The following is a 15,269-nucleotide window of genomic DNA, read 5'->3' on the forward strand; positions in this document are numbered from 1 at the left end:
TTATTATGACATAAATGAGCCCCATCTGAGTATGAACATTATTTTAATTTCATATTACCCGAAAAAACTCAATGAAATTTGTTTTAAAGAAACAATAGAATTACTGTCTAACATATTCGGTGATAAAACTTCTCTAACACTTGGATGGTGTTTTGGAATATAATGAAAAAAGAGGATGGTGATTTTATCACATACGCAGGAACAATTAACAGAATGTGTGAATATTTTTAAACTCAAAGAATTTACACCTAAAATATTCAGGTGTCTTCTTTTGGTACAAGGCCTTACAACACTGAATATACAGAAATTCACACTGCAGAACTAAATTCTGAAGATTAACCATTAAAGATCCTAGAGGGCTCTGAACAGAAACAAAATTCGTACACGTAAAAATGATTGGAATACATATTAAACTTCAGTTAGACATTGGAAGTGATATTTCAATAATAAATATGGATACAGTGAACTCTCCCTACTATGCCAGTTTTGCAGATGCCCAGAGAGCATGGAGCACTATCCGAAAGTTTATGCAGCAGAAGAGCAGCGGAGAACCCAGGGTCATGCAGGCGTATGATAGGCTAGACAATGAAATGAATGAAAACCGCCGAAAGTAGATGAGTCAGCCGACAATTTTTGAGAGCTTCAGGATTAACTAAAAGCAATTTGAACTTAATAAACATGGATGTCTTCTTTTTACCATTGCATTGAACTTCTTATTGGCCTTACTTCCTACCCTATGAATTTTTATTCGTATGTTCAGTAAATTTTTGGTTATGTAGTGTTTAGATAACAGACCCTCGGTACTATGCCACTCTGGCTCAGTCCCACAGGGTGGCAAAGTAGCGAGAGTTGACTGTATATGGAAGAAAATAGGGAAACCTATCTCTTCTACATGTTTCAGTCATTTGACAGTGGCCATGGTGGAGCACCACCTTTAGTCAAGCAAATAAACACCAGGACTTATTCTTTGTAAGCCCAATACTTATTCTATCAGTCACTTTTGCCGAACCGCTAAGTTACAGAGACATAAACGCACCAGCTTCAATTGTCAAGCGATGTTGGGGGGAGAAATATAGACATACAAACTTACACACACACACACACACACATATAGATATACATATATATACATATATATGATGGGCTTCTTTCAGTTTTTGTCTACCAAATCCACTTACAAGGTTTCAGTCGGCCCGAGGCTATAGTAGAAAACACTTGCCCAAGGTGCCACGTAGTGGGACTGAACCCGGAACCTTATGGTTCAGAAGCAAGAAACTTACCACACAGCCACTCCTATGCCTATACTCTTTTACTTGTTTCAGTCATTTGACTGGAGCACTGCCTTTAATCGAGCAAATCGACCCCAGGACTTATTCTTTTGTAAGCCCAGTACTTATGATATCGGTCTCTTTTGCCGAACCACTAAGTGACGGGGACATAAACACACCAGCATCGGTTGTCAAGCAATGCTAGGGGGACAAACACAAACACACATATATATATATATATATGACGGGCTTCTTTCAGTTTCCGTCTACCAAATCCGCTCACAAGGCTTTGGTCAAGCCAAGGCTATAGTAGAAGACACTTGACCAAGATGCCATGCAGTGGGGCTGAACCCGGAACCTTATGGTTCATAAGCAAGCTACTTTCCACACAGCCACTCCTGCGCCTATGTTGAGAAAAACAGCAAAATTTCTTTGTAGCATGACGGGTGACAAATTAAATTTCATAGGCGAAATGTGGGGATAAGTCACATTTCAAGTGAAAGCATGCAATGTCTTCATTGTTAAATATGTTGATTATCTGTTTGGTACCAATTTTTTTTTTCTTGTTTCAGCTCAGAGCTGCGGCCATGCTGATGCACCGCCGTTTTGTACTAGAATGTTATTACGAAGAACTTCCTCTAATGTGTGGCACTTGGTGAAGAATGGAGTTTGATATAGCTACTCTCATTTGCACCTCTTGCCGTGAGGTAGGTTCATCTGGGACTCTCGACAGGAAGATGTCCAGCTTTGATTTAAAAATCACTACATCTACCTTGTGCAAGTTCCTCAGACTCTTTGGGAGAATATTAAAAAGCTGTGGGCCCTTGAAACCCAGCCTGTTGCAGAAGCTGGTCCTGAAGCATGATGTCATTGCCGGGATCTTTGGCACTATGCAATGTTGTCCCGTTCTAAAATTGCTGTAGTTACAATGCAATTGGTTAGAATTATTCAACATGGGACTTCCCTATAAATATCTATTGTAAAAATGTAAATGGTTCATCATCATCATTTAACATCCACTTTCCATACTGGCATGGGTTGGACGATTTTGACTGAGGGCTGGTGAGCCAGATGGCTGCACCAGGCTCCAATCTGATCTGGCAGAGTTTCTACAGCTGGGTGCCCTTCCTAATGCCAACCACTCCGAGAGTGTAGCGGGGCTGTCCAAGAATTTGGACCTGGAGATCTCCATTTCCAGCGACTTCAAGGGCCACCTCTCAGTGGTGTCGGGCATCAATGGAAAGCGCCCTCGACTGCAACAAGACGACCACAGATTTTTTATTTCCCTTACCTGTCTTGTTGCTTAACAACAAGAGTGTAGTGCGTGTTTTTCCAGTGTGACTGGCACGGAAGGGGGGGGCAGCCAGATGGCACTGGCATCGATGAGGCTCAAATGGTAGTTCTTTTGTGCCACTCATTATCTCACATTCACAGCATCATCATCGTTTAGTGTCCGCTTTCCATGCTAGCATGGGTTGGATGGTTCGACTGGGGTCTGGGAAGCCAGAAGGCTGCACCAGGCCCAGTCTGATCTGGCAGTGTTTCTACAGCTGGATGCCCTTTTCTCCATGCCGAGCAGGGCCATCTCCCTGACAGGATCTGTCTATGGTCTTTGCTAAATTTACTGTATGGTCTTTCAATCCAGATCTTGCTTCCATACCTGAAATTTGTTCTCTAATTGTGGTAGGGATTCAGCAATAAGAACAAGGTCATCAGCTTGGAAGAGATCCCAAGGGCAGCCAATCTTAAATTCCTTCCTAATGCCAACCACTCCGTGAGTGTAGTGGGTGCATTTTACATGCCACCAGCACAGGTGCCAGGCAAGGCTGGCAACGGCTATGATCGGTTGATGCTTTTTACCAGCAAGGAAGCCAGTCAAGGTGGTGCTGGCATCAGTCATGTTCGGATGGTGCTTTTTACTTGCCACCGGCACAGGTATCACAACTACAATTTCCATTTGATTTTTTGATGTTGATGTACTTGACTCAATAGGTCTCCTCATATATAAATGTAAGTTCCATGGATCAAGGTGTAGAATTGTATCAAGTAGAAGCACCAGCAATGCTATCTTCCTGGTGAGGCAAAAGCAGAAGTACTTGGTCAAAGATATATCTTTGCATTTGGACTTTGGTGAGAATAGAGAAGCTAGGGAGAGATGAGTGGTTGGTAAGATTGGCTGCCCTTGGGATCTCTTCCAAGCTGATGACCTTGTTATTATTGCTGAATCCCTACCAAAATTAGAGAACAAATTTCGGATCTTTTCCTTTTGAACGGCACTTTGTAACATAATTTCTAGTTAACTAAACACTTTTAAACTTTGTATACTGGAAGAATGTGTTTATAAAACATCATTTTTTCTTGGCTTTATTGAGAAAATTCTATAGTTTGTAAGATATTTCGTCTGAAAATTCGAGTATTTTGGCAATTTTAACCAATCGCTGGAGTCTATTTAGGTAAATATTCCGTGCTGTATGAATATGTCCCTCCTTTAAGAAACAGATTGGGTTTATTTACATTCGTGAAGAAAAAAGATACCCTTCCCACTCCCCTAACTCTAACTCTAAAATAGATTGAAATGCAATAGATCGATACTAGGGCCGTAATTATGGGTGACATTTTCATTTGACACCGCTAGAAAAAAATCCCACTTTCTGTAGCGGTGTCGTATGAAATTGTCATCCATAATTATGGCCCTAGTATCGATCTATTGCATTTCAATCTCTTTTAGATTTAGGGTTCGGGGTGGGGGAATGGTATCTTTTTTTCTTCACAAATGTAAATAAACCCAATCTGTTTCTTAAAGGAGGGACATATTCATTATGCACAGAATGTTATTTACCTAAATGGAGGTCAGCGATCAGTTAAAATTAAAATACTCGAATTTTCAGACGAAATATCTTACAAACTATAGAATTTTCTCAATAAAGCCAAGAAAAAATGATGTTTTATAAACACATTCTAATAGTATACGAAGTTTAAAAGTGTTTAGTTAACTAGAAATTGTGTTGAAAAGCACCGTTCAAAAGGAAAAGATCCCAAATTTTAGGTATGGAAGCAAGATCTGGATTGAAAAACTATACAGTAAATTTAGCAAAGACCAAAGACAGATCTTGTCAGAGAGATGGCCCTGCTCGGCATGTAGAAAAGATGTCAGGAGAAACTCCATGTAGTGTACCCAGTACAAGCTATGGACACATATTGTTCATTAGATTATAGGCTGCAGATCGTGGGATAGCCTAAGCATGTCCAGCAGAGAACAACTGATCATCGTTGGGAACTGGAATGTGATACAATGGTGTCGGAATAATATATCCACAAGAAAACAGCAAATTAATGTAATTAAAATTGTTTGAATGAAAACCACACACATCATAATTAATGAGTTGATGCAAATGAGGAAAATGTAAAAAATTTATTTGTCTCAAAAAAAGTAATACAATTGCTGTATTTTATTCCCCATTTTATCACTGGTATTGTTATTGATCAATATGAATAAATCAGGTTTAGTTAAATTACGTTAAGAGAATGATTTTGCACAGATAACACAGCAATATGTCTTCTCTCCTGTATGAATGCATTTAAAATTAGTTAAACAACATAATCCTAAGAGAATGATTTACTACAGATATCAAAACCAAAAATCAAAGTCATAATCGATCAACATCAATGGAATTTGTAGCTGTGATACCAAGGCCGGTGGCACATAAGTGAACCATCCGAACGTGGCCGTTTGCCAGTGGCACGTAAAAAGTACCCACTACAATCACGGAGTGGTTGGCGTTAAGAAGGGCATCCAGCTGTAGAAACACTGCCAGATCAGACTGGAGCCTGGTGCAGCCTTCTGGCTTCCCACACCCCAGTTGAATCGTCCAACCCATGCTAGCATGGAAAGTGGACGCTAAACGATGATGATGATGATCACAGTGATACAATATCTCCCCAATCTAAGTGGATTTGTGATAAAAATATTTTCTTACACAGAATGATTTACTGCAGATATTACAGTGCTTTTTCTCTCCTGTATGAATGTATTTGTGATTAGTTAAATATTGTTCCACAGACAATGATTTGCCACACCTCTTACAGTGAAAGGGCTTCTCTCTTGTATGAATACATTTATGAGTATATATAGCACATTCCCAAGAGAATGATTTACCACAGATATCACAGTGACATAGTTTGTCTCCTTTATGAATAGACTTAGAATGATTTACTGCAGATATCACAGTGCTATGATTTCTCTCCTGTATGAATGTATTTGTGTCTAGTAAGGTTACTTTTTCCAGAGAATGATTTACCACAGATATCACATTGATATGCCCTCTCATCAGTGTGAGTACGTTCATGAGCAGTTAAATAACTTCTTAATACAAAGGATTTACCACATATATTGCAGTGATATTGTTTCTCTCCTGTATGAATGTATTTGTGTCTATTAAAATTACTTTTATGAGAGAATGATTTACCACAGATATCACACTGATATGGCCTTTCATTAGTGTGAGTAAGTTCATGAGCAGTTAAATTACTTCTCACTACAAAGGATTTACCACAGATATTGCAGTGATATGGTTTCTCTCCTGTATGAATGGATTTGTGAGAAATAAGGCTACCTTTTTGAGAGAATGATTTACCACAAATATCGCAGTGATATGGCTTCTCACCTGTATGTGTTAGTTTGTGAGTGGTTAAATAACTTTTTAATGAAAAAGATTTATTACAGATATCACACTGATATTGTTTCTCTCCTGTGTGAATATATTTGTGAGAATTAAGGTGACTTTTTTGGGAGAATGATTTACCACAAATATCACAATGAAATGGCTTCTCATGAGCATGAATAAGTTTGTGTTTAGTTAAAGAACTTCTTATTGAAAAGGATTTATTACAAATATCACAGTGATGTGATTTCTCTCCTGTATGAATGTATTTGTGAGAAGTAAGGCTAGTCTTTTGAGAGAATGATTTACCACAAATACCACACTGATATGGTTTCTCTCCTGTGTGAATGTATTTGTGATAAGTAAGGCTAGTCTTTTGAGAGAATGATTTACCACAAATATCACATTGATATGGTTTCTCTCCTGTATGAATGTATTTGTGACAAGTAAGGCTACTCCTATTAGAGAATGATTTACCACAAATACCACACTGATATGGTTTCTCTCCTGTATGAATGTATTTGTGATGAGTAAGATGATCTTTCTTAGAGAATGATCTGCCACAGATATCACAGTGAAATTGCTTTCCACTTGGATCAATACACTTGTGAACAGTGAGATTCGCTGTATTAGAAAAAGTCTTTTTACAGATATCACATTGGTCTGATAATTTTTCTCTTTCTCTTGTCATCTCCGGCGGATTCATTATTCTTCTGCAGTATGCAACACCAAAATATATTTTTCTTTTCTTCTTTATAAATGTCTTTGTTGATTCAAATACTTCTACTGCTATATTTACAGCAAATCTGATCTTCTCGAATATCTGAAGATAATACAAAGACCTTCACAGATTTTTCCAAATTCAAACAGAATGTAAAATACTGGCAATGAAGAAAACAAACGTTCGTATTAATTCCAAAGAAATATTTCACAGTTATTCACCATAGATTTGTAATAGAAACAGGGTTATATATATTATTTATAATATCTTCCATTAGTCTTCAAAGGATGATCAATATTCATGATGTATCTGATGTAAAAACTCCTTTATACCACTAACATCTCATATTCTGAAATGACACAGAAACAGTAGAAGATACAGGAAAGACTTGAAAAGCAGAGATTCAACTATAAAAAATATTACTACATTTTCATAATAATAAACTGTTTATATAAACCTTAACCCGAATAATTAGTCTCTATACACAGACTTCCGTTCCTTTACCTTCAGATATTATGTAAAATGTTAAACTACAAAATATTGGACAATAACTTCCTACTATCTTCAGAAATGTGATAAGTCACTGTTGTTTAGCCGGAATCATCCCTGGCTGAACAGGTCTATTAATGAAATTAGGTTGTGTTCACGACTTTTAAAATAATAATGAAATTACTGTATACAGTGCTCAGGTGCACCACAACTTGTCAAAAGTGCGTATAAAGTATATGCAGTAATGTACAAATGACTGGAAAGTGAACAGTGTATGAGTCAGATACATGTTTGCGTGTGTATGGAGGGGAGAAAATCAGGTGTAGTGTTGGCGAATCTGAGGAAGCATGGAAAGAAGCCCGTCGTATATATGTGTATATGTATGTTTGTGTGTGTGCTTATGTGTCTGTGTTTGTCACACTAACATCGCTGGACAACCATCCAGTGTCAAATTAATCACAGAACTTGAGGCAATCCAACGAAGCTACACAAAGAAGATAGCCTCTGTGCAGCATATGGGCTATTGGGAAAGACTCAAGAGATTAAGACTCTATTCCTTAGAGCGAAGGCGAGAAAGATATGCCATAATATACATCTGGAAGATCCTAGGACTTGTCCCAAACTTTGGCATCGAGTGTTACACAAATACTAGAACTGGGAGCCACTGCATAGTGCCAAGGACTCCAAATTTGCCATCAAGATATAGGACAAGATACTGTGATAGCCTGGGCTTCAGAGGTTCACAGCTCTTCAATATCCTCTCGAAGGACCTGTGAGACCTGCATGGGGTGGATGCAGATGTCTTTAAAATTAAACTGGATCTCTTCCTGTCAGGTATCCTAGATGAACCAACTTCACGGCAGGAGGGCAGCTTCATCGAACACTCTCATGCACCAAATGGCAATTGCTAAAAAGCATTCGTGAAGTAAAATCATGTAGCAACACCAAATATAATTTATCTAATTTTGACACAGTTTGGCTAACCGAATACGGTTGCTTACAGCTCTAGTTAAGAATGCGAATGTCCAGTTCTATCTCATTATTATTATCATTGTTGTTGTTATTCTTTTGCACCGGCAGCCAGAGTGTTTGCCATTTCGTGGTGTGTCTGCCCATCCCACCCCCATCACCTATACTGGAAGTCCCTATGCTCTGACCCCATTGGATACCTTTCCCCTGAACACCTCCAATGGTTTAGATGCTCCCCCATCCATACTTCGTGTTTATCTCCTGTGGAATGCAGTGATAATTTAGTGCACAAAATAATGGTGTAGTGTGTGCAAGTTGAAGGCTATTGTATGTTTATGAGTTCTGTCAAATTCAAGCTTTCTTTTCAGGTACCTGATGCTGCTGTCCCCCACCTCAGGGTCTTGCAGGCCCACACCTTCCACAACCTCAGAATTGGCAGATTGAAAGATAGGTCTGGTGAGATTGTTGAGATTCTTGAATGGAGCCATGTAGATTTGTGCTGCTTCCAAGAAGTAAGGTGGAGAGGAAGTTCTACTAGGTTCCTCACAAGCAAAGAACGTAGGTATAAGATTTTCTGGGTAGGGAATACTGATGGAGTTGAGGGCATGGATATACTTCTTGCAGAGAGAATGGGTTGATAAGGTAATCAAGGTAGTCAGAGTCTGTGATAGAATACTTAAGCTTAGATTAGTGTTGCAACATGGGTTAGCAACCATAATCTTGGCTTATGCCCCTCAGCCAGGGTTACCTGATAAACAGAAAGACCGATTTCATGGCACCCTCTTCTACTTACTTGTACTTGTGGCGACATTCACCCCAGGCGGGTTGAGTCGGCTTCTTCTACCACCCTCGAGGCATCTCAAACCATGGCAGCCCACGCACGACGGTCCTGCGCCAGTTCACTGGAGATAGCAAGCCAGTCACGGTTCCATCGGTGCAGGCAGACCACCTGTGGACCCGTGTGCACGGAGAGGTCCTCCTTGATTGTCGTAACCCAGGTCCTCAGCTGCCCGCCCATGCGTTTCTGCCAGTTGGGAAGTGGAGTTGGGAGGACATCACGGCTCAGTTCACACACCGGATGCCTACATGCATGTCCAAACCACCGCAAGCGCCGTTGCAGAAGGACAGATGGAAGGGGCCCCAGAGATTGGCGGTGGGAGTATACTTTACTCGGACCAGTCTACTCTCATCACAACAGGTGCCATTCTAACCAAGATGCCCATCATAAATCCCTGCTTGGTGTCTGGTAAGAACAAGACCATGAAAACCGGATCTACAGAATGATTTAGCAAAAAATAAGTAGGCTGTATCATCCACTCTACACCAATCACTATGACAAAAGCAGTAAGCCTCCAGTTTGTTCTAGAATATGTGGGTTGCTATCACAAATACTGCAAATCCTGAGACTCAAAACATGTCCAGGAGGACACAACCGATCGTAATTGGGAACTGGAATGTCATATATTGGTGTGATAATGACACATCCACAAGAAAATAGAACAAATTAATTTAATCAATATTATTTGAATGGAAAACACACATCATAATTAATGAGTTGAAGCAAATGAGGAAAATGGAAACAATTAATTTATTCAATAAAAAGTAATACAATTGCTGTATTTTATTCACCAGGCATAGGAGTGGCTGTGTGGTAAGTAGCTTGCTTACCAACCACATGGTCCCGGGTTCAGTCCCATTGTGTGGCGCCTTGGGCAAGTGTCTTCTACTATAGCTTCGGGCCGACCAAAGCCTTGTGAGTGGATTTGGTAGACGGAAACTGAAAAGAAGCCCGTCGTATATATCATCATCATCGTTTAACGTCCGTTTTCCATGCTAGCATGGGTTGGACGGTTCAACCAGAGTCTGGGAAGCCATGAGGCTGCACCAGGCTCCAGTCGGATCTGGCAGTGTTTCTACAGCTGGATGCCCTTCCTAACGCCAACCACTCCATGAGTGTAGTGGGTGCTTTTTACGTGCCACCTACACAGGTACCAGACGAGGCTGGCAAACAGCAACGATCAGATGGTGCTTTTTACGTGCCACATGTGTGTGTACGATTGTGTGCCTTTGTTTGTCCCCGCAACATCGCTTGACAACCGATGCTGGTGTGTTTATGTCCCTGTAACTTAGCAGTTCGGCAAAAGAGACAGATAGAATAAGTACTAGGCTTACAAAGAATAAGTCCTGGGGTCGATATGCTCGACTAAAGGCGATGCTCCAGCATGGCCACAGTCAAATGACTGAACCAAGTAAAAGAAAGATAAGACATCTATTTTATGCCAGTTATTTTTATAGATCAATATGAATAAGAATATGTTTAGTTAAGGTAGATTATTGAGAGAATGATTTAGCACAGATTACACAGTCATAAGAATCTTATCCTCTATGAATATGTTTGTGTTTAGTTAAGTAATTACGAGAGAATGATTAATCACTGATGTCACAGCGTTACGGTTTTTCTCCTGTATGAATGTATTCATGTTGAGTTAACCCACATGGTAAAAGAATGACAGTGCTATGGTTTCTTTCCTGTATGAATGAATTTGAGATTAGCTAAATATTGTTCCACAGAGAATGATTTAGCATAGTTATCACAGTGATAGGGCTTCTCTCTTGCATAAATACATTTATGAGTATATATAGCACATTCCCAAGAGAATGATTTACCACAGATATCACAGTTATATGGTTTGTCTCCTTTATGAATAGACTTTGAATGATTTACTGCAGATATTAAAGTGCTAGGGTTTCTCTCCTGTATGAATGTGTTTGTGAGAATCAAGGTAACGTCTTTGAGAGAATGACATTCCGCAGACATCACATTGATGAGGTTTCTCTCCTGTATGAATGTATTTGTGTTTAGTAAGGCCTCTCTTCTGAGAGAATGATTTACCACAAATGTCACAGTCATGTGGTTTCTCTTCTGTATGAATGGATGTGTGAGATAAAGGTGACTTTTTTGAGAGAATGATTTACCACAAATATCACATTCATATGGTTTCTCACCTGTATGAATGAATTTGTGAGTAGTTAAATTACGTTTTAATGAAAAAGATTTACCACAGATATCACAGGGAGATGGTTTCTCTCCTGTATGAACGGATTTGTGATAAGTAAGGCTACTCATTTGAGAGAATGATTTACCACAAATATCACACTGATATGGTTTCTCACGTGTATGAATGAATTTGTGAGTCGTTAAATTACGTTTTAATGAACGGATTTGTGATAAGTAAGTCTATGCTCTTGAGAAAATGATTTACCACAAATATCACATTGATAAGGTTTCTCTCCTGTAAGAATGTATTTGTGAGAAGTCAGGTGAATTTTCTGAGAGAATGATTTTCCACAGATATCACAGTGATAAGGTTTCTCTCCTGTATGAATGGATATGTGATAAGTAAGGCTGTGCTTATGGGAGAATGATTTACCACGAATATTACATTCATATGGTTTCTCTCCTGTATGAATGTATTTGTGAGAAGTCAGGTGAATTTTCTGGGAGAATGATTTTCCACATATATCACAGGGATGTGGTTTCTCCCCTGTATGACTGACTTTGTGATAAGTAAGGCTATGCTTAAAGGAGAATGATTTACCACAAATATCACAGTAATATGGTTTCTCACTTGTATGAATGGATTTGTGTTTCGTAAGGTTACTTTTACCAGAGAATGATTTACCACAAATATCACACTGATATGGTTTCTCTCCTGTATGAGTGGATTTGTGACAAGTAAGGCTAATCTTATGAGAGAATGATTTACCACAAATATCACACTGATAAGGTTTCTCTCCTGTATGAATGGATTTGTGTTGAGTAAGGCTACTTTTATGAGAGAATGATTTACCACAAATGTCACATTGATATGGTTTCTCACCTGTATGACTGTATTTGTGAGAAGTAAGGTTACTTTTCTGAGAGAATGACTTTCCACAAATATCACAGTGATACCGTTTCGCTCTTGTATGAATGTAATTGTGTTTAGTAAGGTGACTTTTATCAGAGAATGATTTACCACAGACATCACAGGCTTCCCCCCTGCATGAATGAATTTGTGAACAGTGAGATTTACCTTGTTAGAATAAGTCGTTTTACAGATATCACATTGGTGTGATAATTTTTCTCTTTCTTTTGTCATCTCTTGAGGATTCATTATTGTTCTATAGTATACAAGCACAAAATATAATTTTGCTTCCTTTTTTATATATTTCTATTGCTTATATTTCCAGCAGTTCTGATCTTCATCAATATCTGAAGATGATACAAACACCTTTGCAGATATCTCCCGTTCCAAACAGAATGTGAAATACTTTAGCAAATATTCCAGGCAATGATGAAAACAAATGTTGCCATTAATTCAGAAGAAATATTTCACAGTTTTCCACCATAGACAAATCATATAAACAGAGTTATGTCAAATATTTATAACATCTTCCATTAGATGATCAATATTCATGAAGTATCACTAACATTTCACCTCCTGAAATGACACAGAAACAAGAAAATATAGGAAAGACTTAAAAAGCAGAAATTCAACTATAAAGAAAATATAACTACATCTTCATAATGATAAACTGTGGATATAATCCTTTAATTTGTCTTTGAAATTTATTTATGGTAATTTATAATATGGTAACCCTTTTGTTACCATATTTCTGCTGAGATTCAGTGTGTTTCTTTCAATTATTTTAAATATAATAAAGAATTTAGTAAACTAACTTAGTTATCATTCAACTAGTGTTAGGAACATAAATTGTAACTAAGGTTTGGTGGAAGATTTTAATTCAAAACTTATGAAAACAAGACATTTTACCACAGAGCCAGAGTCGGTTTTGGCCGGGTTAGTAACAAGAGGGTGTGGTCTTTGAAATTTATTTTGTTATTAAAATTATATGATACAACCTTGTGTAATGTCTACATATACACGGACTTCAGTTCCTCTTCCTTCAGGTATTATGTAAAACATTATCCCTTTAGTGTTCAGATTATTCTGTTAAATGTAATTCCTTTTCACTCAAATTGTTTTGAATTAATCATGCATTATCTTATGGCTTTGAGGTTTCAATGATGTGATTGTTTATTTCTAGAATGTCAATGTAGGTTAGGTGTGAGAGGCCAGATACCGTCAGTTTGAATATAAAACATGCAGAATATCTGGGCCTGATATGGCCGGTTTAAACAATAAAGGGTTCAACTATAGGATATTGGACAATAATATGATAAGTGACTACTGTTTAACCCTAGGTTATCCCTGACTGAGCAGATCTATTATTAATGAAATTAGGTAATGTTCATGATTGTTACAACTTCTGTAACAGATCAAACATAAACATAAACTACAATTTAGTGAACCAACCCATCATGACTTTTCGTCTCGTAACTTTATTAATAATAAAAACAAACTGCACTCACATATGTTGAAGGTGTGGTCACTAATTTAGAGAAAGTGTTCTGTGAATTGATGTATGAAGATAAGAGCCAGGACAGAATGGCGATCCTTCGGTATAGGTACACACGTGACTTTGTTTACGTTTCTGAAGATAACAGAAACCCTTTCCCCCCCCCCCCACATATAAAAAAACACTTTTTTGAAATGTATCCGGTACTTCCGGAAGTACACCGGTACTTATACCGTAAGATCGCCTTTCTTTTTAAAACAAAGTAAATAAAACACAAAAGCATAGGTACTACTAGCGAAGACTGGACCCGGTACGCGCTAGCTAGTCGTAATTAGTCGATCCTACAAAGACTTGCGCGTATGCAAATGAGTTGATTTTACAGAATAAAATAGAAGAATATTTCAAAGAAAGTAAATAAATTATTTCTTAGAACAATGTATATGATTTTTTTACACAAATCAAATAAAATGTGTGTGATATATTCTTTTAGTTTTCATATTCTTTAGTAAATAATTTCTTTTTTAACTAATTAAATAAAACAAAAACACAAAGTAAGGATCAACTAGTCACGACTAACAAGCGCGAGTGCGCACACCGGGACCACTCTTCTAGAGTAGTACCCATCGCCAGTTTATGACGTTTGCCGATTCTGTCTACAAAAGGCTGTATCTGCTTTTTATCATAGTGCTATCACTGGCCACATGTTTCAGTTAGCTATTGATGTTTTATGATGTTGCAGATTATTTATTCTGAGAAGCTGAAATGGACAGAATTATTAACGTGTATCATTTTGACAGAATAAACAGCAAATACAGATGTTTAGCAAATGATACATCTGTGATAAAACAACAAACAGCTTTGAATGGACACAACCAGCAAATGGATTATCTACCAAAATAATTGAAATTAAAAACCAGGTGCTTTACTGGACAATAGAATTAATATCGATTTCAGACTAGTATTATTTAAAACTATCAATATTGTCTGGATTTTCCAATTAGCCAGATACATAGGCTTTTACTAAAAAGAAAATATGTATTACAACTTACCTCTGATGATAATTTAGTCGCTGTTTTATAAGAAATATTTTTAATTACACACTCGAACGAGGGGGAAATATTACTGGAAGACACATAGAAAAGCCGACACGGAAAGTCAACGAAACGAACTAACAATCCGGTTGTTGTGCGCTTCGTATTTACTCACTTTTGTCTGATGCTGAAATTAAGGTGGTAAACTGTTAATGTTTGTTTATAACTATAATAAATTTTTGAAACTGTGAATTGGGCCAAGGTAACGAATAGCCACACCACCCGTTTTTGGCGGTTACGGTTACGCCGGAGTCACATAACATACTTAACTTCTTTATTTTCATATAAAGGATATAAGCATGTACAACTTATAGAACATTGCCATTTTATGAGATTTTGCTGGCAAATTTCAAATTAATGTAAACAATAGCGGTGTTGGTGGCAACAACAACATTCGGATCTTTTCCTTTTGAACGGCAGTTTTTTAACATAATTTCTAGGTAACTAAAAAGTTTTAAACTTCGTATACTGGTAGAATGTGTTTATAAAACATCATTTTCTCTTGGCTTTATTGAGAAAATTCTATATGTTATAACATATTTCGACTTTAATTTCGAGCATTTCGGAAGTTTTAACTAATCGCTGACGTCCATTTGAAATGCAATACATAGATACTAGGGTTATAATTATGGGTGACAATTTCAAACGACACCGCTACAGAAAATGG

General features: G+C 37.7%; 3 protein-coding genes across 3 annotated transcripts in view; 2 read left to right on the forward strand and 1 right to left on the reverse strand.

The window, feature by feature from the left end:
* Window positions 1-15,269, forward strand: part of LOC118768138 (zinc finger protein 708-like) — a 184,623-nt gene that overhangs the window by 92,988 nt on the left and 76,366 nt on the right. The window lies entirely within an intron of this gene.
* The window catches only part of LOC115225350 (zinc finger protein 208-like), a gene marked incomplete at its 5' end in the record, with an annotated part of 57,054 nt that overhangs the window by 36,508 nt on the left and 5,277 nt on the right, over window positions 1-15,269 (reverse strand). The window contains one exon of the mRNA XM_029796300.2: window positions 11,363-11,499. Within this exon, the coding sequence (XP_029652160.2) occupies window positions 11,363-11,499 (137 nt within the window). The remainder of the gene's footprint in view (window positions 1-11,362; window positions 11,500-15,269) is intronic.
* The window catches only part of LOC118768134 (zinc finger protein OZF-like), a 49,408-nt gene that overhangs the window by 3,798 nt on the left and 30,341 nt on the right, over window positions 1-15,269 (forward strand). The window lies entirely within an intron of this gene.

This window comes from Octopus sinensis, linkage group LG27 (assembly GCF_006345805.1).
Source record: "Octopus sinensis linkage group LG27, ASM634580v1, whole genome shotgun sequence".
NCBI classification, from domain to species: Eukaryota; Metazoa; Mollusca; class Cephalopoda; order Octopoda; family Octopodidae; genus Octopus; species Octopus sinensis.